Source organism: Tiliqua scincoides, chromosome 7 (assembly GCF_035046505.1).
Source record: "Tiliqua scincoides isolate rTilSci1 chromosome 7, rTilSci1.hap2, whole genome shotgun sequence".
NCBI classification, from domain to species: Eukaryota; Metazoa; Chordata; class Lepidosauria; order Squamata; family Scincidae; genus Tiliqua; species Tiliqua scincoides.
In genome coordinates this window covers 58,757,328-58,780,898 of record NC_089827.1, presented here as the reverse complement: position 1 = coordinate 58,780,898, position 23,571 = coordinate 58,757,328, and the positions used below count along the sequence as shown (strand labels likewise).

At 43.4% G+C, this 23,571-nt stretch overlaps 2 protein-coding genes across 2 annotated transcripts in view; one reads left to right on the top strand and one right to left on the bottom strand.

Annotated features, from left to right (window-relative positions):
* MEI1 (meiotic double-stranded break formation protein 1) overlaps positions 1 to 10,755 on the bottom strand; it is a 34,294-nt gene extending 23,539 nt beyond the window's left edge. The window contains exons 1-6 of the mRNA XM_066634203.1: positions 10,701 to 10,755; positions 9,299 to 9,502; positions 7,330 to 7,460; positions 6,429 to 6,543; positions 2,858 to 2,974; positions 429 to 528 (exon numbers count right to left, since the gene is read on the bottom strand). Coding sequence (XP_066490300.1) covers positions 429 to 528; positions 2,858 to 2,974; positions 6,429 to 6,543; positions 7,330 to 7,460; positions 9,299 to 9,502; positions 10,701 to 10,710 — 677 coding nt within the window. The 5' untranslated portion in view covers positions 10,711 to 10,755. The remainder of the gene's footprint in view (positions 1 to 428; positions 529 to 2,857; positions 2,975 to 6,428; positions 6,544 to 7,329; positions 7,461 to 9,298; positions 9,503 to 10,700) is intronic.
* Positions 10,756 to 20,858: 10,103 nt separating this feature from the next.
* SNU13 (small nuclear ribonucleoprotein 13) lies at positions 20,859 to 23,571 on the top strand. Its single transcript, XM_066634143.1, has 3 exons — positions 20,859 to 20,977; positions 21,439 to 21,559; positions 22,874 to 23,571. The coding sequence occupies exons 1-3, from the start codon at positions 20,975 to 20,977 to the stop codon at positions 23,134 to 23,136; spliced, it is 387 nt and encodes a 128-aa protein (XP_066490240.1). The 5' UTR covers positions 20,859 to 20,974; the 3' UTR covers positions 23,137 to 23,571.

The following is a 23,571-nucleotide window of genomic DNA, read 5'->3' as shown; positions in this document are numbered from 1 at the left end:
TGCCATATTTTTTCAGATCACAATGAATGGCAACAACTCAATGTCATTTGTTTTTGAGTTGTTAGCCTGAGCTCTAGCTTCTGGGCTAAAAGAGGCAAGGCACACTGCATATGGAGTTGTGCTCTTCATCCATTCAAAAAGCTGACAAAAGAACACTTAAGTTCTTGCATAAACCAATTCTGACTTTCATGTTCATGATTGCTAAAGCAAGAGTTAATCAGTACTTCATCAGGTTTAGCAGGTTCCTTGCTAAAACATAAGGAAGTTGATTAATTAAGAGAGTCATACAAATTAGGATATTATCTCTAGACATACCCCTTCTACCTGATATCTTTTCCCCAGATATGTTAGTGAAAAGCTGCTTCCTCCCCTTGAAACATTTCCAAATTGAAGGCATGAAAATAAGAGGGTACGCTGAAATCCCTTACCTCTTCAGGATTTCAGTGAAAAGCAAAAGTCCCTGCTTGTGTAATTCCACATTATTAAAATGGAAGATTTCTTTTAGGCTTCTCAAAACAGGTTCAATGCCTGGAATGAAGTGCATTTTTAAACATAACAAAAGCTATAAAAGCATTCCTGTACCAATGACAAACAGCTAGAAGGTGGGGGGAATTAGCCAAGAAGATTTGGGTATCTCCAAGACACGTTGACTGCAGTGGCATAGCTAAGGGGGTGCAGGGGTAGCAGTTTCACCAGGCATCAAACTTGAGGCGTGCAACAAGCTGAGCTTGACACTAGTGACCAAATTTGTGAAAATCTTGGTATGTATGAATAATACCATCATGTTATATATCATTGGAAAGGTGATTTAATGCAGAATGCAATGAAATTGCATTGGAATATCTGTATTCTATCAAAAAGCTATGGCCAATTAACCAGAAAATGAAAACACAACTGCCTTATGTAACAAAAAGTGGATTTGCTTAACTCAAAACCGACCGATGAGACTGATTGTTCTCAGTGCCAATTAGATTTTATTATGATACAGCGTGGAACCAATAACTTTTTTATTTATTTACTTAATTAAATTTGATTTTGTCATGAAGGGCGAGCTACAAAATCTTCTTTGACCCCAGGCAGCAGATAGATGCCTTAGCTATGCCACTGACCGGGGAGAGGCAGCAGAGCAAGTGGGTGGTGAGCTGCTGGGAGGAGCAGGTGGGTTCCAATTTTCACTTTTTAAAAAGCCCAGGCATGATGTCACTTCCGGTTGTGACATCACTTCCAGGGCAACATTTTGAGCTTGGCACCGGGCTACATGATCATTAGCTACACCACTGATTGGCTGGGTCAGATATTTTTTTAAAAAAATGATGATCTGGGATCAACGATCTGCTCACCACTACAGGCTAAAAAGCACTCCTCACTATACACACAGCTGAACTAACAAGAATGCTGTAGTCCCAAACCACTAGAGAACCCCCAGTATTAGGAAGAGCTTATGTAATTATTCTGAACATTTTATAGAAAATAAGGGCACAATCCAAACACACCTTTGGGCCAGTGCAAGTCCCTTGTGCTGGCCCAAGACTGTTGCAAATGTGCCGTAAGGACATCTCTGCCAACTTGAGTCATGGAGACCAGCGCAAGGATGTGCACCAGCCTGTCCGTGCCGACACAGGTGCCAGGTCCGGTATGTTTACACCAGCCTTTGCAGGCCGGAACAGGGGTCGGGGGGGGCATGGGAAGGGCAAGTAGGAGGCATTTTGGGGCAGATGGAGGGCGCGTGGCCCCATGAGCAAGCAGCAGGGAAGTGGGGGGCAGAGCCTGGATCCGGCACTTATGCCAGGCATTCCCATTCCCAGGCAGCCCAGGGTAGTTCCGGGCTGCTCAGATTTGCATCACCTCTTCAGGTGGTCCAGATCCAAGTAGACCCATTGAGGCCTCTGCAGCACGACACAGGGTAAGAAGAATTATATCCCCTTGCCTCTGGCCAAGCCAGTCAGTTCAAAACTTGCGCTGGATACAGCACAGGCCCACCGTCCTGCCTGTTACAGTGCAAATTAGGATTGCACTGTGTGTCAGTGAAAGGCCCAGAAATCAGTACAGAAACTGAAATGGCTGTTTAAGCTCTGAGAAAGCTGTAGAGGAAAAATTAGCTTCAGCTGCAAACAAAGAAATAAAAAGTCTATTTGATTAAATTAACATTAGGAATGATATAAAAGATCTTACAAATAAAATAAAAAATTGAATGCCCTAAACAACAAAAACAAAACAAAGCCCATCATCAGTACAAATGTCCTATGCACTGGTGACTGTCTCACTCATACCACTCTCTGACAAAAATGCACTAACTTAGCAAAGTAATTTCAGAAACGCAGAGGTGGAAGCCATGTTTGATTGCCCTGCCCCACCCTTGTTCAGTAATTTGACTGCTCCTAGGAAAGCATTACTGCTCAGTGGTAATACTGAGCCCACTGTAAAGCTCAGGGGAGGGGGCAAGGCTGTAGCCCATCCCAAGGTAGGAGGAAAACACCAACAACACCTCTGGTAATACTTGCTTTTTATTAAAGTCAGCAGTTATTAGGATCTTGAACAAAGCATCATAATTTGACACCTGACAAGTATCTAATGAGACAAAGGGCACAATCCTAATCAGGTCTACCCAGAAGCAAGTCCTATTTTGTTCAATCAATCAATCAATCAATCAAACCTTTATTAGGCATAAATCCTATTTTGTTCAATGGGGCTTACTCACAGGAAAGTGTGGTTAGGACTGCACTTATAAAGTCAGTCAATATATGTAATAATAATGTCCCAGGGAGAGTTTAGATATTCAACATGTGAATGCATGGGTGCCAAATGATGTCAAAATATCAATTCTATCTGGCTGTGGGGAAAGGGAATGGTGATTTACCATAGAGAGCATGACACTTGGAAAAGAAAAGTTGTTCCTCAGTCAGGAGCAGCAGGCAGCAATAAATGGACCAGATGAGAATTTCACTCGTGCAGAAGAGACACTCAAACAGGAACTCTGCAAAGAAAAAGAAAAACAAAAATAAATTCAACCTAGCATTGGCTAAGTCCAATGTAAATGTTCCCAAAAGGGGAAAAATAAAGAACATAACAAAGTAAAACTTAATTTTATACTCTGCAACATACTCTGGAACTACCAAACAATCATAGGGATACCCAGACAAGATCTGGTGAAGTCAGAGAAACAGTTTTCAGGTAAGAGTAAGAGCAGAGAGTTCATGATAGAAATGTCAAGATAAATTTAATTAAATAAGTTGTTGCCAAATGCAAAAGCAACTGGGCACCACAGCAACTGACAGAGCAGATTAGGCTGTGTAATAAGGATTTAATAAGGATTGTTCAATAAGGATTAAACAAGCCACTACTTACTGGGAGAACACTGTTGCCCAATCACCATTACAGCCACAACCGTTGGCATTTATATATCAGGCAGCAGCCTCTAGGGCAGAGATTTTCAATCATGGCACCCTGGCAAGAGACTAAAATGGTCAAGGCACATCATCGGTTTTTTGACAATTGACAAGGCCTCCTGAGCTGCCAATGGGGGAGCTCACATCCTCAATGGCCCTACTAATAAATGACCCTCTCCCAAAATCCCACGGCACACCCGGAGACCATTCACGGCACACCAATGTGCCATGGCACAGTGGCTAAAAATGGCTACTTTAGGGCCTCTAAAAAGTTTGGAAACCACTGCCCTAGATATTTCTCAGGGGTGTTATAATCACCAGTGAGTTTTTCAAACCACAACAGGCATTTAACAATTCTTGCAACTACTTTTGGTAAAAGAAGTAGGATACAGAAAGGTGGACACTGAAGGACTATTCCACAAAACAGTAAACTTGTTTTCAGGGAAATTCCTCCTGCCCAGTGCTATCCTGCCAACAGTAGGGTTGTTTGGGTGCCACAGTCTCTGTGCGCTGGTGAGGCATTCTTTTCTGTAATTAGTGGGAATTAAAAGGAAGCGCCATAAAGCACTCAATATAGTGCTATACTGTCAAGTGGTTCCCTTCCACATGGCCAAGATATTCCTACAATATTTCTGGGCTGAAGCTGCCAACAAGTAGAATTTAATTAAAGACACAGGAGCCCTGGAAAGCCTTAATAATACTTTGCCTGTTTAAACTAGACAGTCTGATGTTCCAATTGCACTGTATTATAAAGTTCTAAAAAAAATGGGAGATTTGAGGGGGAAAAAACAACATGGGAGGACAACACAGAAATTAACTGGAATTCAAGGATCTGACAACAATGTTATTATCTGATTATGTTATCCATAAAAAGTGAGTGAACAAAAGATGGGAATTCTAGAGAAAGAGGTAAGGGTAGAAGCAAGTTAGACCTGTAAGGGTGCAATTCTACCTTGCCTTTGGGCTGGTACAAGTTCCTTGCACCGGCCCAGGAGGGTTGCAAACATGCCATAAGCCACGTTTGTGCCTCCTCAAGAGTTGGCTGGGTAAGCGCACAGATGTGCTCCGGCCCGCAGAGGCTGAATCCAGCCTCCGCACTGACAAGGGAAGGGAGCATTGTGTCAGCCGAGTTCGACTGACGCAAGGGTCTGGGGTGGGCGGAAAGGAGGCAAGAGGGAGGCATTCTGGGGTCAGGGGAGGGTGATCCCAGGTTAGGTGGGGAGCGGGAGGTGGGGCTGGGACCCGGCAGTTTTGCCGCATCCCAACCCCTGTTCCCGAACAGCTTGTGCCACTCTCCTCGGACTTGTGCCACCTCTGGAGGTGGTGCGAGTTCAAGGAGACCCATAAGGGCTGCAGTGGCTTACCCGGGGGTAAGGGGAAGAGTTTTCCTTTACCTTTAGTTGAGTCACTTTGAAGCCCTATCTTGTGCTGGATACAGGCCTCCAGGTTTGCCTGTTCCAGTACAAGATAGGATTTCGCTGTAAAAATGTGATTCTCAAGAAATCTGTCTTGAGCGAAGAAATCATTCTTTCAACTTCCTACTTATCCCCGCAACACAATCAAAATCCTATGATATGTGTACTAAAACTGAGGGAAAGGCCAGTATCACCACTAAATAGGACTGAAAAGTAGATCTGTTCCATATTGGTCACCAAATCACAAGGGTAATTAATACAACCTATTTGACTTGCATGTGGATCAAATGGTTTATGCAAAGTTCAATATTTAGTCTAAAAAGTGTTTCTCAACATTTATCCTCTACTGTACCACTTCACATAGCCAGCCTATTCAAAGTACCACTGGAAGTCACTGTCGATGACATTGTCGTCAGATGCAATGCAACAAAGGCGCAATCCTAACTGGCAGTTATGCCGGTATAGGTGGCCCTTGAGGGTCGCAAACATACCAGAAAGCACATTTGTGCCTTCGTGAGCGGGAGCCGCAGCAGCGCATTCAGATGCGCTGACGCGCGAGGGGAGGCAGAAGTCTCCGACACAGCTCCCGCACCACCGCTTGTGTCGGCACGAGCGCACCACCATAAGTGGCAAAGGTAGGCATGGAGGGGTGTGGGGAGGGGGCGGGAGGGGGTGTTACTGGGCGGGGGGAGGGCACGCAGGAAGCCAGGGCGGAGCTGGGACCCGGTGGTTATGCCGGATATCAATCCCTGTCCCCGGTGCAAATGGAGCGGCTTGAAGCCACTCCATTCTCCTCGGACTTGCGCCACTTCCAGAGGTGGCGCAGGTCCTAGGAGACCCATAGGAGTGCACAGCCCTTACCCAGGGGTAAGGGGAAGAGCTTCCCCTTGCCTCTGGCTGAGCCGCTGCTCACTGCAAACCCGCGTTGGATTCAGCGCAAGTCTCCTGGCTTGCCTGCTCCAGCGCAGGTTTGGATTGCGCCCTATGAGGCTCAGGGTGGACAGGAGGGCTCTTTTGAGCATGGAAGAGCACGCTTTGGTGTTCTGCCCATCAAGTTGAGTCTCCTACCACTGTTTGTTGTGTCATGTTCCTGACCTCACTGCTGGGTAACAGGAGTCCAGAAGTCCTACAAGTACCACCAGACACCACCTCAAGTACCACTGGTGGTACCTGTACCATTGGTGAGAAACAATGAGTTAAAGAATTACTTCACTGTATACCCATCTCACAACTCAATCTGCTACTAAACCTAATAAAAGTGCGTTGAAAGGAAATGCAATACAGTACACTATAGTTTTTTCAGGCTGGCGCAAAATGTATTTTGAGCACTTTTAGTATGACTATTACTGCAATGAATAAGGTGGTGTTACTTTGGGCGTAATAATCCTGAATTTAGAACCACAGTGTGTGCTCAAGTATGACCCTCAAGGCTTAGGATGCCAACCATAAATATCTTTTTCTAGTTACAATTTATAGTTCACTTCATTTCTAAGCTATTGTTGATTAATACTGATGCACCAGAATGACTGTAACTATTCCAAAAACGGTTTTGCAATAAATCAAGTGTCATGATGTTCTGCAGAGTGGCAAACAATAAAAAAAAGCACAGTCTGGCTATTTTTGTTACCTGGGATATCTGCATGGATAAAGACAGGCGCATATTTTGCTGGAGAATGCACTAGTACAGAAACAATACACTGTGCACTTGCCACCTGCAATAGCTCATCTCTTGACAACAGCAGCTGTGCGGAACGTCAGATATGGGATTAAAGAATCAGCATTACATTAAATTATTACTGTTAATTTCTTTAGGGTAACATGTGCATTGAGTAAAAAAAACAACAAAATGAGTGTAAAATTTTAAGTGTATATATGTATAGCTTTTTAAACTACATTTTAATAACAAACAGAAATATGAATGTTTATAAACCAAATATTGTCCATATGGATATGTTGGATCAAGGTCATAAAGAGGGATAGAATATTGTCGGCACCACTGTGGCTGATAATGCCCCTTCCCTGCCTCAGTCTGCCCCTCCCCACCACATTTTGCCAGCCTCCTGCCCACCCCCTCCTGCCCACCTATGCTGAGTTACCTGCACCAGGGTATGTTACAGGCCACTGGCTCATCATTCTGGCTGCTCTTCACTTGTGACAGCCAGGCTGTGCTATAAGGCATGTTTATTTGTTTATTTATATGCTGCCTTTCTATCCCAATGAAGGGCACTCAAGGCGGCTCACAAATAAAACCACACTAAAAACATAAAATGTACATATATGTATGAAAATAAGACATTTAAAAATAATAAAACACAGGAAGGAAGTTTTATAGCTTTGCTATTTTTAGCCATGCGCTCTTCACATTCTTTTTTCACATCTCTTATTGTCAGTTTACATTTCTTTTACTGAAGTTTGTGTTCCTTCTTATTCTCCTCATTTGGGAAAGACTTCAGTTTTCCGAAGGAAGCCTTCTTGCTTTTTGTAACTTACGCTATAAAACAGGTAACTTTTTGCAGCAATTACTATACCTTCTTGAGCATTAAAGGTAATGAACTCTCGCCTTCAAACAACTCTGGACTTGCAGAATCTGTGTCTTTCCCTAAATTACTCATAATAACTGAAACAAAGTTATCATACTTCAGCAACTGCTTTAATAAACCTGCAAGAGAAAGTAAATTAGGGACTGTAACATCTAGGATTATAAAACATTTAAGCATCACATCATTCAGTTCTGAAATGTCCTTATGATTTTAACAATCTGATGTTTTGCTATTCTATGCATGTAGTGATGCTTTCCACCAGTTTACACTGAATAGTCATTAAATTGATTGGCCTGTAATATCCCAGATTCCCCCTGGACCTGTTTTTGAATATTCATGTTGCAATGGTTACCTTCCAGTCCTCTGACACAGAGGCTGATTGTAAGCACAAGTTACATATTTTAGTCAGAAGATGAAGAATTTTATATTTTAGTTCTTTAAGGACTCTTGGGTAGATGACATCTGGATGGGATTTATTAATCTTTAATTTGTGAATATGCTTTACAACCTCACCCGTTGTTGCTGCTAAAAAGTTGCACTCTAACGAACCACCTCTCTTGTAACTAATTATAAGGAAGTATCAATAATTTTGGACAAGTCTATCTTTCTATGACACAACAAGACAATACTACTTTGTATTTACAAAGCACTCTGTGCTTCGCATAGTACATCAGTAATCTTTTAATTAACCTAATTGATACCCCATCCTCTTCCTCCTCCTCATACAGATGGAGGCTGGAATTGAGAGAGAATGATATCCACCTAGTGAATTCATGGAAGAACTGAGATTTTAACAACGATTTCTGTCTCTACCTAATAGCCCGATCCTATCCCCCCCCCCCCCCGGTGCAGCCATGCCAAAAGACAGGCACTCTGTATCTGGTGGGGGGAGGTGGATTGGGAAATTTCAAACGTGAAATGGGATTAAATCCCTTTACATCTCCATAAGCCTTCTGCTCTACCATAGGTCCCCTCGGACCTGCATTAGCAATTTTGCTAGCACAAGTTTGAAGACAGAAAGGAAGCAGGAAGGCTGGAAAAAGGGGATAGGATACCACATGTGCCATTGCTACCAGATCCACTCCTTCCCACAGACTCCCTGTTTCCCTGTTCCACCCCCTCCTGCCCAGATTCAATCTTTTCCAGCCCCTGTTCTGCCCTCCCTCTCCCACACCCTCTCCACCTTACTGTCATCAGTGGGCAACCAGGGATCCACAAGAGCGCATTGGAAGGCTCTGGCCTTCCTTAAAGCACTCTTGCGGCAACTGTTACCTTGCACATGCCTGAGTCTGATCTCGGAAGCTAAGCAGGGTCAGGCCTGGTTAGCACTTGGATGGGACACCACCTGGGAATACCAGGTGCTGTAGGTTTATACCATGGTCTTTCGAGACTGAAGGTTGCCAACCATATGGCAGTGCACTACTCGGCACACTGCCAGAGCACGCTTTACTGCTGCTTTGCAGTAGTCGCCACCAGCGGAACATATGTTCCACTAGCAAGGCCAATAGGATTGGACCACTAGTTTCATAACTGCTATGATATATGAAGCCAGTTACTGTATTGCTTAGTAGTCTGCAACTCACAATCCAAAAGCTCATATGTTTTAGGTTTGTAAAATAAAGGTCATTTTCACCAGGAAAGCTTAAAACCATTCTTTGAATTTTCTAAAGATGGTTACAGATGACTGCTTTAGCATACATCTGCAACTGATGTGTGATTTGACAAGATGATATTGATGACTAACCTTACCCCAGGGTGAGAGAACTCACCCCAGGGCTCCGTCTATAAAAAGAATGAAAACTCTAAATTGACAATAATATATACTGGATTTTAAATGACTTTCTTCCATTTTCTATACTACATGAACAATATTTACAAGTGAGGCATCCCAGAATAAAAGTGTTTAACAGCCTTTGTGAAAACTTTTCCCTTGCCTTCCTCTAACTGGGCATCTTACCCATACAGTTAAGTTGCAGCTCCTTGGTCTGAGCGTTCTTTAGAGTAGTCATAAAGAGGCAACACAACCTTTCTGTGAAATGCACAGACAGCCGCTCTGCAACACCGGGGACAGAGTATAGCTTTCCATAAAGATAGCATACAGCAGCCTTTATGCTCTCATTAGGGTACATCAATCCTGTAGCCAGATGCTCCATCATATTACCTGAATAGAGAACAGACAAGGCAATTGTAAAGATAGCAGGGGATGGGTAACGGTTTCCCAGCTCTGGACTATCCAATGAGAAAGGTAGAAAGTCTGTCCTCCAACACTCCATAAAAAGGCACAGCTGGTTGGGAGCGGGCATACTTGCTTGGGAAGAACAGAGCCAGTCACTTAAGCTGAACTGCTCTTTTGCTAATAGAGGAGGCTTTATCTTTATTCTCTAATTTAAAACATATAATTAGGCAAAAAGTGAAGTTAGAATCAGTTTCTTATTTCTTTTGCTAGTACCTCTGCCCACAATTTTCTATTTTCCTATTTTGTGCTTTGTCCTTTTTCTTCAATAAATCAATTCTGTGTTTTAAAAGCAATCTGCCTGTCTGGGGGAAAAAAAAGCTAAAAGCAATTTTCTTCCTTGCTCTGTTGAGCCAAAAGCTACAACAGCTTGGAGTGCAAGTCTATGGGGGGGGGGGGGTATGTGGCACTGGGCAGAAGAGCAAGAGGCAACTAGATCAGTTGGCATCATTTTTCTTCCTCTCACAGAATTAGTGCTCTGGGATACTTAAATGAGCTGCTCCTAGGCTGAAGAAAAGGCATGAGGTGAAGCCTTAAAACTCATCTCCAGTGGCAGCAAAACTACTCCCAGTAGTCATGTTGGGATATAACTATAGCCAGGCAGGTTACTATGGCATGCCTCGGCCTCTGCTTGAGGAAACCAAGGAAGCACAGAAAGCATGCTGCATGGGGGGTGGGGGGTGGGATCCGTTTCCACATAGCAAGATAGTGATCAGTGCTCACACTATTATCATAACATGTAATAACTGATGTGCAAATATTTACGTTTATTTAAGTAAATAGATCAGCTGTTTCGTGGGAAAGACATGAAAGCTAAATGTATTTGTCCCCGCTCTCTTTCACAAGCAATTAATCAGTGGGATTTTAAACTTTTGTAAAAGTTCAGTAGATGCATGGGCACAACAGCCAGGAAACACATGCAATTTTGCAAGCAATACAAATTGTAGGACTTCAACTACATCATCATCTCAGAGACCACTCCTCTTGCCAGGTACTTCAATTGCACAGGACAAGCTGGTGCTGTAATTATGTTCTAAGTTTATAAAAAGCACTTAAAAGAAGGTTCTCTCTCCCCTTCTTAGCAGTTCTTAGTATCATTATCATCATATAGTTGTCTCATACTCACTGTGTTCCATAACCCACACATCAGCAAATATTGGGGCAGCATCTGCCAGTTTTCCCAGAAGAATAAACATGGGTAAGCTGCCTCTTGTGGTGGCTACCTTGCATAACTACGAGGGTGGAGCAGAGAGGAAAAGAGTGAGTAGCATTTGTCACAGAAGGAAAGGCAATAAATGTCTAATTATAAATAAAAACCAAAGCACCACTGAAGAAATCCCTAAAATTAAACACATATGAAGTGCTTTATACATTCAGAAGAAACTACAGAAATGTTAAAGGCTCTTATTATAGTTTCAAATATTAAAATTAGGAATATAAGCAATTCAGCAGACAATCCTTGTGAAACAAGTAGCTGTAACTAGAGTTTTTCCTTTCTCTGAATCACTGAAATGAATTTCTGGACATTTTCTCTATACTATGCTTCTAAAAGTCAAATAAGACAATACTCCAAATGCATAGCATGGTCTTGTGTGTGTGTGTGTGTGTGTGTGTGTGTGTGTGTGTGTGTGTGCCTGCATGAGTGTACGCACACCCACACCACAGGAGGGTTTGCCAAAACATGACAGGGGGGCTTTAGCTCTTTGCTCCACCATGATTCCCATCCTTATCATAGTCCCCATTGATTTCAGTGGAAGGGTTTAAAAAGACAATAGGGACTTGAAAGACAAAAATCTGAGTGGACTTCTTTGAAGTTTCAGTTGAACACAAGGTCCACATTACTGTAAAAACAACCTACAGGATACTCTAGTATACAAAAATAGTAACTTGGTAGTGATAGAAAAAAACCTGCTACTCAAATTTCAAGACAATGTGGGCTATTTCAGATAATTTGTTAGAGCCCAATTCTATGCATGTCTACTCAGACATAAGTTCCATTATAGTCAATGGGGTTTATTCCCAGGAAAGTGTAGATAGGACTGCAGCCCTAGTCTTCTCCAGTAAACCTGCATCACTTCCCTCATTTCCCCAAGTGAGCATACATTCAAAGGATCAGGGGGAAAAATCTGTACAAACCGCTTTATGGCATTCATCCAATAAATAGTGCAGGTACCTCTTCAACTTCAGCTCCACTACAAGTAGTACTAAAACTAAGCACAAAAGAGTTTACTCATTTCCTACACACTTTAAGTAATATTACCATTGTTATACAGAGCATTTGACTCTCTTCAGCCTCACTATGCAGAACAGTTCTTAAATTACTGAATATTTTCATAGGGAAGGGGGTGGGGGAGCAGATGGAGTCTCCTTACCAGGGAGAAGGGCATACACTCTTCCTCTGTAACTCAGGGCGCAATCCTAACCCCTTATGTCAGTGCTTTCCAGCACTGACATAAGGGCAATGCAGCTCTGAGGTAAAGGAACAAACATTCCCTTACTTTGAGGAGGCCTCCGTGAGTGACACTCCGTGAGTGAGCACATAATGCAGCACACGTCCCATTGGCACCGCTATGCCAGTGCTGGAAAGCACTGACATAAGGGGTTAGGATTGCGTCCTCAAATGCTACGTAATAATGTTATATGATTTAATAGAAATAAAATAATAGCAATAAGCCATTATGACATATAAGAGAACTCAAGCAAGGAAGGAGTCCTTGGTTCCTAAACACAGTAATCTGTCCTTGGTTAAAACACAGTAAGTTCTACTGTCAGCAAGTTTCTCACAGAATGGCCTTTCAGCCAGGGCAAAATTACTTTTCTCCTAGATATAATTGGATGATTTATCACCAACTATAAGCTGTCTTCTAAAAAGCTCAGGGCACAATGAATTTTTAAAAGTCTAACTCATAAGTCCTTAACCACTCAGGTGTTTTTATGATATATGTGACAGTTCATCAGCCCCAATAGAGATGTGCTTTTCTTGATCTGATGATCTTGTTCCATCTGTTCCACTGAAAAAATAAACTCATGGAAAACTACACTTACAATGTGGCTTTGTTAAGAAGAGTGCAAGTGGTTCATGCTAAGCTGACAAATCATTTTCATGGTAAAGAATCTGCAAGATTTCATGCACTGCTTGAATAGAAATTGATCAGTTTGAGCCACCTATTAGTAGTAGCCACCTACTATTTTTCATTGTAGTAGTGTATCCTGCAAGAATTTTATTGTTGCTATTGTTTTTGCTGTTATTCTACACTGTCTAATCATGAACTATTGCTTTTTTGTAAGTCACCTTGAGTATACAGAAAAGGCAGGATATTATAAACTATAGGAATAAATAATAAATTTTCATATATTTAGAATTGGATGAATAATGTTAATAGAATGTTAAAGTACTTCCAATTTAGGAATAAGGAACGTGCTTTCAACCCTTGTTAGCCCAGACCTGCAGAGTGTGTCAGATTCCCTGTCAGACTGCAGAGCTCTTTCTTAATGCTAAGCTAGGGAATTATTTGAAGAGGTGGGATGCAGAATACAGAGTAAGGTTTTCTAACCTCTTTGGACACTGTAATCATGCAGTACATAGTGTGGATCTTACTCCATTTTGGTGATTCATTTGGTCCATGCTACCTAAGGAGAATATACTAACAACTTCCTTAAAAATTTTCAGACAATTCCATTAATTCAAATTAATATATGAATACTTCACAAAATAGTGTGATAGTGTGCCTTTCAATTCATACATCATGAATTTGTATTCCAGCCCAGCTTAAATAATGCATGGCTTCTGTAATAATTAAGTAAGCATGTTTCATTTCAGTCGTGTGCTTTTAAGAGAATCCTATTCCTAACAACATTTGTAAAATTACAGAAAATGACCTGAAGGGTTAAAATTGGTTTTGAGCAAGGTGCATTTTTACTCGCAAACGTTTCTTCTCCCAATCAAGATGAAATACAGAAAGGAAAAGCTTGTATTGTCACAGCACTGATGACAATCCTATTTATCACAAAGTGATACAGAGTCTTTATCAAGAACCAGTAATGCAGTGCTGAAAAGATAAGTCATTGCCATTTCCATTTTTTAGGTAGGGAATCAAATGACAGCAAGTTGCTCAAGGCCTTGCAATTACAGTTGCCATGATTGAAGTAAACCAATAGTCCAATCCAATGCAAAGCCATTCTATCTGAGGCTGGTGAAGAATAGTAAAATTATTACTCTGTATTAGCCTAAGGAGGAAAGGCTGATTGTTAAACATTCCTGTTAACCCATTTCAGCCTGGCCCACAGGTGTACACTTTTGGTCCCTGTTGCATATATGGAACATTGGGCAGAAACACAGGTGCCTCTTGTATCTGTCGGTCCTGTATCACATATCGGCAGTTCAAATCCCCCCCCCAATCGTGCAAATGACTTATTTTTCTGATTGCAGCCTTCCTGTCACTGTCTCCTCTGTCTCTTTGCTGCCTGCAGATACTAATAGGAAGTAGGTTGGAGGGCTGAAAAAAATGCAATACTAAGCATCATGTTGTTTTCAGCCCTCCAGTCTGCTTCCTATCAGCTTTTCCTGCTTCCTGTTAGCATTTGCAGGCAGCCCAGGATAGCAAGACAGTGACAGGAGAGCTGCAATCAAACAAAGATGAGTAATTTGCATGATTGGGGGAGGGAATTTGTGAACCACTTCTTGTAGATTTGCTACTATCCTCCACAATAGCAGCAGGAATCTATCCCCTGCTGATGGAGGGAGGGGATGCACCTGTATAAGATTAAGGGTGCAATCCTAACCCCTTATATCGATGCTTTCCAGCACTGGCATAGCGGTGCCAATGGGAGATGTGCTGCATCCTGCAGTTGGGTGTCACTCATGAAGCCCTCTTCAAAGTAAGGGAATGTTTGTTCCCTTACTTCAGAACTGCATTGCCCTTATGTCAGTGCTGGAAAGGCTTCCTTTTTCCATCAATTCTACTTATTCTACTGAAGTTGTGTATTGGGGCGCAATCCTAACCCCTTATGTCAGTGCTTCCAGCACTGACATAAGGGGTTAGGATTGTGCCCTAATACACAACTTCAGTAGAACATGAGTTAAGATCGTGGAAATGCTTTCTTCAGAACTTGCCAGCAATTTGGTCATGGAGAACTAATCTAATTTGAACCGCTGTGTCCATCATTTTGAGATGGTGTAGGAGCAAGTTGCATCAGCCATCCAGAACCTTCAGTGCCCTTAGGCCTCTGACTGGTTGTAACCTTTGAGAAGGTGAGCTAAAGATATAAAAAAATCATCCTGAGTGTTTAATCTGTGATGTACAATGCAATTGTTTTTTACATTGTTGTTTTTATTCTGCTGCCTACCATTTTTATTGTATCTTGAATATATCAACACTAGATATAAATTGATGGAATAAAGATAGGCTTAGGGCTGTTACTGAATATTATACATCTGCAGTAGAGTTCTTTTGAACCTCAAAATAAATATTATCTTCAGACATATTTCCTCATAAAATGTACAACTATGTGAAAACTGTGTGTGGATCTTTACAACACAATCCTATGAATGTCTACTCAGAGTAAATCCTGTTGAATTCAATGGGACCTATTTCCAGGTAAGTATACTGTATAGGTTTGTAGTCTTAATGAAATTCCTTACATCACTGAAGTTTGAGTTTTTATGATAAACCAATAACCACCAAAAATTACTTTTGCTTTTACCCAACACTAAGTCAAGCTCCCTACTGTCTTCTTACCTTCAATTGACAAATCCAGCATGCTGTTTTCTTCCACAGTTTGTAAAACTTCTGCAAGAGCAACCCACAGATAAGTTGCTATCATGAGCTTTGAATCAATACTGGATCTTAGAAACATTTAAGAGAGTTGGGTGTTGGTTTCCAATTTTATAACATTTTCCCTTTTGATAACCCTATTCCATGTGGTGCAAACCTGTGTTTCTGATCAGAAGGTTGGGCCATTGGTCTTGGGTGTGTTCCTTGACACTCATCACCCAATTAACCTACAGTATATTCCTATAAATGTTTGTTCAGAAGTGAGGGCCCAATCCTATCCAACTTTCCAGCATCGGTGCAGCTGCAATGCAGTCTGGAAGTAAGGGAACAAATGTTTCTATACCTTGAGGAAGCCTCTGTGACTGTTCCACCACCACAGGATACTGTGCGCACCTCAATGGCATGGCTGCACTGTCACTGGAAAATTGGATAGGATTTGGCCCTAAGTCTTGCTGTGTTCACTTGGTCTTATTCTCAGATAAGTCTTTATAAGATTGCAGACTTAGTCTGGTTAAAACACACACAGCATCATGAAATACAATAATGAAATTATGCATTCTGTGTCTAGCAGTTTTACATCATAAGAACATTCAACAGGTGTCCTATGACACTCAGGAACCATATTCCACATAGTACCTAAGTTGCTATTGTAATATTTCTACCAGACAGTGAACACATGAGCACTGATGCAAAAGACTGTACTTCAAGTCCTTAAAAATGCAGTATCTTATTCCCACACTTTTGTGTGTGGGTAGGGTGACCAGATCCAATGGAGGACAGAGTGCCTAGACCTTTAACCACTGTTTAGAAGAGGGCATTTTGGCAGGTGCAGCTCAACATGGAAGGGTTTAAAAAGCTACATCTGCCAAAATTCGCTCTTCTATGCCCTGGTTAAAGGTATAGGCACTATGTCCTCTATTATATCTGGTCACCCTGTGTGCAGGAGTGTCCACATGTCTTTACACATGGACTGTGTGCTATCAAACAGTAACAAATGCATATTCAGTAATTATATAGTTCACTTCAAGTGCTCATATTTCACATGTATTAATTCTGACAAGTATCACTATTCCAATATTACAGATGGGTAGGGAGAAGCAAGGAATGAGCAGATAAGTGGCTTGGCTAAATGTACCAGCTGAGTGAGATTTTAACTCACAGCTCCCGTTCTCTACCACTGTGGTGAAACAGCTCTTATCGCACAAAAAATTAGGAATAAGGAAAAGTGTGTGTGTCTATCTTCATACAATAGAAATAAAGCTTATTAATGCAGGATATATTTCCATCCCAGAAAAATCACAACTAGTTGGAACACTACCCCTATGATATTAACCAAGTTCACATTATTTCTATTTTCTTACCAAACACAGTTGCTAGAAAATGGGCACATACTCTTTCATCTTGAGAAAACAATGGGATAACCTGCTCTGCATGGTGCATTAGAGCATCCCATAGGCAGGTGAGCACAAATTTCTTGCGTACCAGCTGCAGGTGAGAAAAGGAAAATCACATTATTTTTCAAAATAAAATAATAAAACAAAACTTTATTTAAACCAATAAAATAATTTAAACAGAATTTAAACAAATTTATTTAAACAGAATTTAAACAAATCCTGATGTAAAATTTAAATTTCCTTCTTAAAAGTAAAATAGGAAAATAAAATGTCAAGACAGCTGGTATACATTGGTGTCTCATATTAGCAGGTTTCTGCACAGACATCTCAGTAAAGACTAAAGTTTGAAATAAGTGGGAAAAATGCAGAACAGTGCACAGAACATTTCCTCTTGTGCTGATTTTGTTTCCTGCTAGCTTCCCCATCCCCCGACATAAGCAATGGAAAAATGGGCACACATCTTTACCACAGGTAAACACCCGTCTTATAACAAGAAAGCCTTTCATGCCAACTGTACCATTAGAACATGCATCAATTATTTTTGACAGCTGATATTACACCATGACCTCTGCTTCCGGATCCAAGTTAAAAAAAAAAAAAAGCAAGCAGCTGAGCAAAGATCTCTTCAAATGAAGCAACCATCACCAAACTGTTTCTAGATACCATTAAACACAGAAGCAAATTTTACTGAATTTAGACAGATTCAGGGACACAGTGAGAAAACAGGACACTTTCCAAGAGTAATAAGGGGCAGAGTGCCAGACCTTTTAAAAAATGGTCTGAATAGTCACTGGAGAGGTAGGATTCAGATCTCCTCTATCTTAAGACTGCTTTCACACATGGCACTAAAAGATATTTTTCAACCTTTCACCTTTCAAGTTTTTGTTTGTTTGTTTGTTTGTTGTTTTGAGGCAATGTGAACATCATTAGCATCATATGTAAAAATGTGCCAATACAACATTTCTCAGTGTTTGTCCTCTGCCATACCACTTTGTATGGTCCACCTATTGGAAGTACCACTGGAAGTAATTAGTTATGATGTTATCGCCAGTTACTTCTGGATTGGGGCCAGAAGCAACACAAACATACACTGGTAAGAGACTCAGGGCAGACCTGAAGGCTTTTTCAAGCACGTGAAAAGCACACGCTGGCTTGCCAAATTGAGCCTCCTACTGTTTCATTGCATTGTTGGTCCTACTTGTTTCATTGCATTGTTGGTCTAGCTGCCAAGCGGCAGGGATCTGGGGGTCCTGCGTGCACCACTGGACACCACCTCAAGTCCTACCAGTGGTACAAGTACCAATGGTTGAGAAACACCATGCTAATGCTCAAAACCACCTACTTCATCTCCCTTCTTGGACCCCAGCAGAGAACAGAGCACCAGCTGTAGTCCAGACCCACATAATGCTCTGTTTCTGAAGAAATGTCAGAGCCCCAGCCTGGTGCCTAAAGTCACAGCTGGAGGATCTACCCCTCAGTGTCAGATGTGTGACAGTGGGTTAATCACTGAAGAAAAACACTCTGCACATGTTTATACTCTTACAGTTAGGCTGCAATCCTATCCAAACTTACCTGGAAGAAAGCCCTAATGAGTATAATGGGACTTACTTATGAGTAGCTATGCATAGGATTGGGCTCTTATTAGCTCTATACCAGCCATTTTCAACCACTGTGCAGTGGCACTGTGGCACACTGGTGTGCTGTGAGTGATCCACAAGTGAGCCACAGGAATTTGGGGGAAGGTCATTTATTAATAGTGCCAATGGGAGATGTGAGCCCTCGCTGGCAGTATGCTGAGACTTGTCAATTGTTAAAAACCTGGTGGTGTGCCTTGACCATTTTAGTGCCTTGTCAGTGAGCCGTGAGATGAAAAAGGTTGAAAATCACTGCTCTATACTGTATAACAAAAACAGTAGCAGGAGGGTGGGGATTTTGCTCAACCCTGCCTCAAGTGAAGCCCTACCACAAGCTTTGATCATTAGCCTCACTGGTTCCTCTAGGTCTGAATATTTTTCATATTTTTATATTGCCCTTCCTCCAGGGAGCTTAGGGTGTACATAATTCCTCCCCTCCTTTTGTCTTTACAACAACCCTGCTAGGTAGCTGAGGCTGAGAGAGAATGACTGGCCCAAGGAACATAAGCGCTTGAGATGAAGCATGTAAGGCAATATTTCTGGCAGCAGAAGGTGCAGCCCTTGAAGATGATAAAGAGGGCGAGAAATATGTGAGAAGCAAGGACATGCAGTGGTGGGGAGGCAGGTGAGGCAGAGCCTCCCTGCTGGAGTCCTTTGAAAAGGACTTGTGTGTGGGTGCCTTACATGGTGGCAGTGCTTTTCAAAGGACTCTGGTGGGGAGAATCTGCCTCACCTGCCTCCCCACTCACCCACCACACATCTCTGGTGTGAAGAGAGATGGGATGGGACTGGGAGCCCCATCCTATGCATGCCTACTTAGAAGACCAATTATAGTCAACAGGGCTTCCTCCCAGGAAAGTGTGGATAGGATTGGAGCCCCAACCTATGCATGCCTACTCAGAAGTAAGTCCCATTACAGCCAGTGGGGCTTACTCCCAGGTAAGTGCGTATAGGACTGTAGCCAAAGCCAGGCGAAAGAGCCTGTGCGCGGGGAGGCGCTGAGGGCGCGCCAAAGGCGCGCTGAGGCGCTCCAGAGCCCCCCCTGAGCACACACCGAGGCGCCCTCCTCTCGCAGCGTCTCCACAGCGCACGCCACACACAACGGCGAAGGCAGGCACTGCAGAAGCCAGCGCGCGTCGTGCCGCGGGTGAAGCTGCTCGCAGACCAGCCCCTCAGCAGCCATCCTCCAGAGGCGTCGCTTGATACGCTCATAGACGGAGGCGCGCGCTCATTTGGCGGGAAAAACTGCGCATGCGCAATGGCAGGGTGTTGGAAGCAAGCAGGCATAGCTGGAGCGCATATTATTGCAGCGTTGGCAGTCACTTCCAACAGTCCTTGCCTTTTTATATAAGCCTCTTTCTTAAGGGGGGAGCCCCTCCCAGCATGCTTTGGGCAGAGGGCAAGCATGTTTTGTTGCAACACTGCCATGCAACTTTGCATTTGTGGCAGGGGTGTGTAGTGGGTGGGGAGGCAGGTGAGGCAGTGTCTCCCACTGGAGTCCTTCGAAAAGTGCCGCCCCCATGGGAGGTGCTCAAGCGCTCCCAACCCCGCGGCAGCAGCACCCACTGCATACCCCTGGTTTATTGGTAGTGGGAATGGTTACTTTTAACTAGTTAGGTTTTAAAACACACTTTGTGGTTTATTCCAAGAGTGACCAGACACAAGGGGACAGGCAGAGTGCCTCTGCCTTGAACTACTGCACAGAACTGGCAGTTTAGCCAGGTCCCCCTTTTTCAAGCCTTCCATGCTGAGCTGTACAAAATTCCCTCCTCTGTACAATGGTTCAAGGCCCATGTGCCATGGCACACTGGTGTGCTGCAAATGGTCTGCAGGTGTGCTGTAGGGATTTGGGGAAGGGTCATGTATTATTAGAGCCATTGGGGGGTGTTAGCTGCCAACCCCCCCCACCAGCAGCATGGTGTGCCTTGTCAATTTTCAAAAAGCTGATGGTGTGCTTTGATAGTTGTAGCACCTTGTCAGTGTGCCCTGAGATGAACAAGGTTGAAAAGTGCTGTTCAAGGCATAGGTACTCTGTCTGGTCACTCTAGAAATAATGGTATAGTTCACATGCACTCTTCCATTCTTAATATTTTCACTTTTAGCTTAGCCATTACAGTAACTTGGGCTACAATCCTAACCACACTTTCCTGAGAGTAAGCCCCATTGACTATAATGGGACTTCCTTCTGAGTAGACATACATAGGATTGGATTCTAAGGCTACAAGTCTATCCACACTTTTCTGAGAGTAAGCCCCATTGACTTTAATGGGACTTACTTCTAAGTAGACGCATAGGATTGGGCAGTTATCACTGGGCCGCCCAAGGCTGCTGCTTCTCTGGGCCTTTTGCGGTCCGCCGCCGCCAGGGGGTGCGGCGCGTTCGGATCTCGGAAGGGGAGGGCGTTCTGCACAGTGCGGAGGGGGATCTCGGAAGGGGAGGGCGCTACCATAGAGCGCTTCCGGCCTTTTGTGGGCGTGACGTCGCTTCCGGCAGAGAGGACGTTGTGCGTGCGTGTGGCGGGACGCGTGCTTCTTCCTCCGTGAGGCTTTCGGGCTGAGAGGACCGCAGGGGCAGCCCCGTACAGGCCTCGCTCCCGACATGGTGAGTGGCTGAGGGCGGCTGCCTGAGGGGAGAGCGCGCCGAGGCCGGTCTGGGGGGAGCCCGGGCCACCCCCCGCGGGGCCTGTGGCTGCAGGAGGCCCCGCCTCGTGCGCAGCCGGGACCCGCGTGGTCCTCGCAACACCTCGCTCTCCCCCATCAGCCAGGGCGGTTTGTAGCCCGTTCTCCTTATCTGCTCGGCCAGGGCCTGGGGAGCCCCGCGGATACTGGGTCATGGACCGGCGGGGCAGTGGGTCGGGTGCGGGGGGCTCTTCCCCGTACACTCTGCGAACCTCTTAACCAGTGGCGTAGCTGGAGGGGGAGGAGCGCTCTGGCTGGCAGGGAGCCTCAGCAAGGCAGGCAAGCGGCCCCTCTCTTTGGAGCTGTTCCCGACGTGGGGAGCAAAACGGAGCCGTGAACAAAAAAGGAAAATTGTTTTCTGTTTCCTAATTCTTCTTCATACAGACCGAGGCAGAAGTGAATCCTAAAGCTTATCCGCTCGCTGATGCTCTGCTCACCAAGACACTGCTGGATCTTGTACAGCAGTCCTGTAACTACAAACAGTTACGCAAAGGTGCCAATGAAGGTAAGGCTTAGCTTGTAGCATGCAAGTGAATCCCAACCAGTGGTATGAGTACCACCGGTAGTGCTTGAGGTGATGTGTGGGACCCCTGGACATCTGCTGCCTGGCAGTAAGAGCAGTGACGTGACACAACAAACAGCAGTAAGAAGCTTGGCTCTGCATGCAGAACTCCAAAGTGTGCTTTTTTTAATGCTCAGAAAAGCCCTCCTGCCCACCCTGACCATCTTACTGCTGTGTGTTGCATCGCGTTTGGCCTCCCAATCTGGAAGTAACTGGCAATAACCAATTACTTTCGGTGGCACTTCCAGTAGGTTCACCATGAGAAGTGGTACAGCAGGGGACAAATGTTGAGAAATGCTGGCCTTCCCATCCTGGTTGCTGCCTTGGTACTAGTGAAAAGATAACCTGCTGTTGTCTGTTCAAACCTACAGACCTCTGCCTTACCCAGTGTTTCAGCTGTGAGGCAAGATCTTTGCAAATTAGCATTCTTACTCAAGGAGAGGTCTCATAACTGCAGTAGTTTCAGTTATGGAATGACATAAGATGAAGCATTCCATTTACTTACGTAGTATGCTGGGAGGCTATTATAAACCGGGTTCTTTTAGTTTTGTTGCTAGCTGGATAGAACTTTGCAGTTCCATCTGCTTTTATGGTCTACTTTTATGCTGTTTGTGGGATTACAACATATGTTACTAGCCAATAACATTTTATAAGGCCACCTAATAAAGCTTCCCCTATTGTTCTATACTGTGTGAAAGCACAGACTATTTCCAGAGAAACGGCTATGTTCATACTCTCACCCAAGTGCAAAAATAATCCTCTAGCAGAGTGTTTTATTCCATAAGCAGCCTTCATCTGATGCTAGTACCACCTTCATTTGCTTTGTCATTGAAAACTGGTACTTCTCAGGTGAACTGGTCCTACCAGTTTATGAAATACTGCACCTGAAGAATGTGTAAGTTTCACCCACTTAGCTCTGGACCCTTTAAACTATGAGAGGACCCACTCAGGGAAGTTTCAAAAGTGGTTTGTAAAAAGGCATGGATATTCCACTGCCTTCATTCCAATGCAGGCCTTTGGCTGTACCCATAGTAATATTTAGATCCTAGTAATTTCTCTCTAGCTTGGTATAATTAAGCCATCACTGATTGTGTAAGTTTCTGTAGAAGCCTGGTAATTGTCGAAGAAGAGATGCATATAGTGCCCTTTCTACTGGATCTGCTAGCTTCATTAGCTTGAGATAGCTAGTTTGAATGTATCCTTGAAGTCTGATCATATGGAACTGTAGTAATTGTACTGACTCTCCCTTCTCCATAGCTACTAAAACGCTCAACCGAGGAATTGCTGAATTCATTGTGATGGCTGCAGATGCGGAGCCCCTTGAGATCATCCTTCATCTTCCACTTCTGTGCGAGGACAAGAATGTGCCCTATGTGTTTGTGCGCTCCAAGCAGGCCCTAGGTCGGGCATGTGGTGTCTCTCGGCCTGTCATTGCCTGTTCCATTACCATCAAAGAAGGCTCACAATTGAAGCCTCAAATTCAGTCTGTCCAACAAGCCATCGAGAGACTATTAGTCTAATATCCAAATGCACATGGTAAAGAAACGAGTAACTCAAGGAGAAAAAATTGGTTATATCAAATCTTATCTGTGTAGTTTGCTTCTGTTAAGTATAAAATTATCTGATATTGGATAGAATTCTTCCTTTTGGTGTGAGAAACTCTCCAATGACTTGATTTGCAAAAGCATTTTGGCTGAAGTTTTGGGTTCTAGTCAGCCCAAAGTATATGAGGTCAGCTTGACCAGTGTTCACCCACTGAAAGAACTCAAAGTATCCCTTAACTCATCATTCCTTGCCATTATGGAGATTTTAGTGAAAACTAGACTGTGGAACAGAACTAAAATCCTAATTCTGATAACCAGAGGAAAGAATTCTATAATATAATGGATGGATGAAAAATTGTGTTGCCAAAGGAGTGGCTCTTTCAACTTTTTTAAAATAAATACTATTGTACA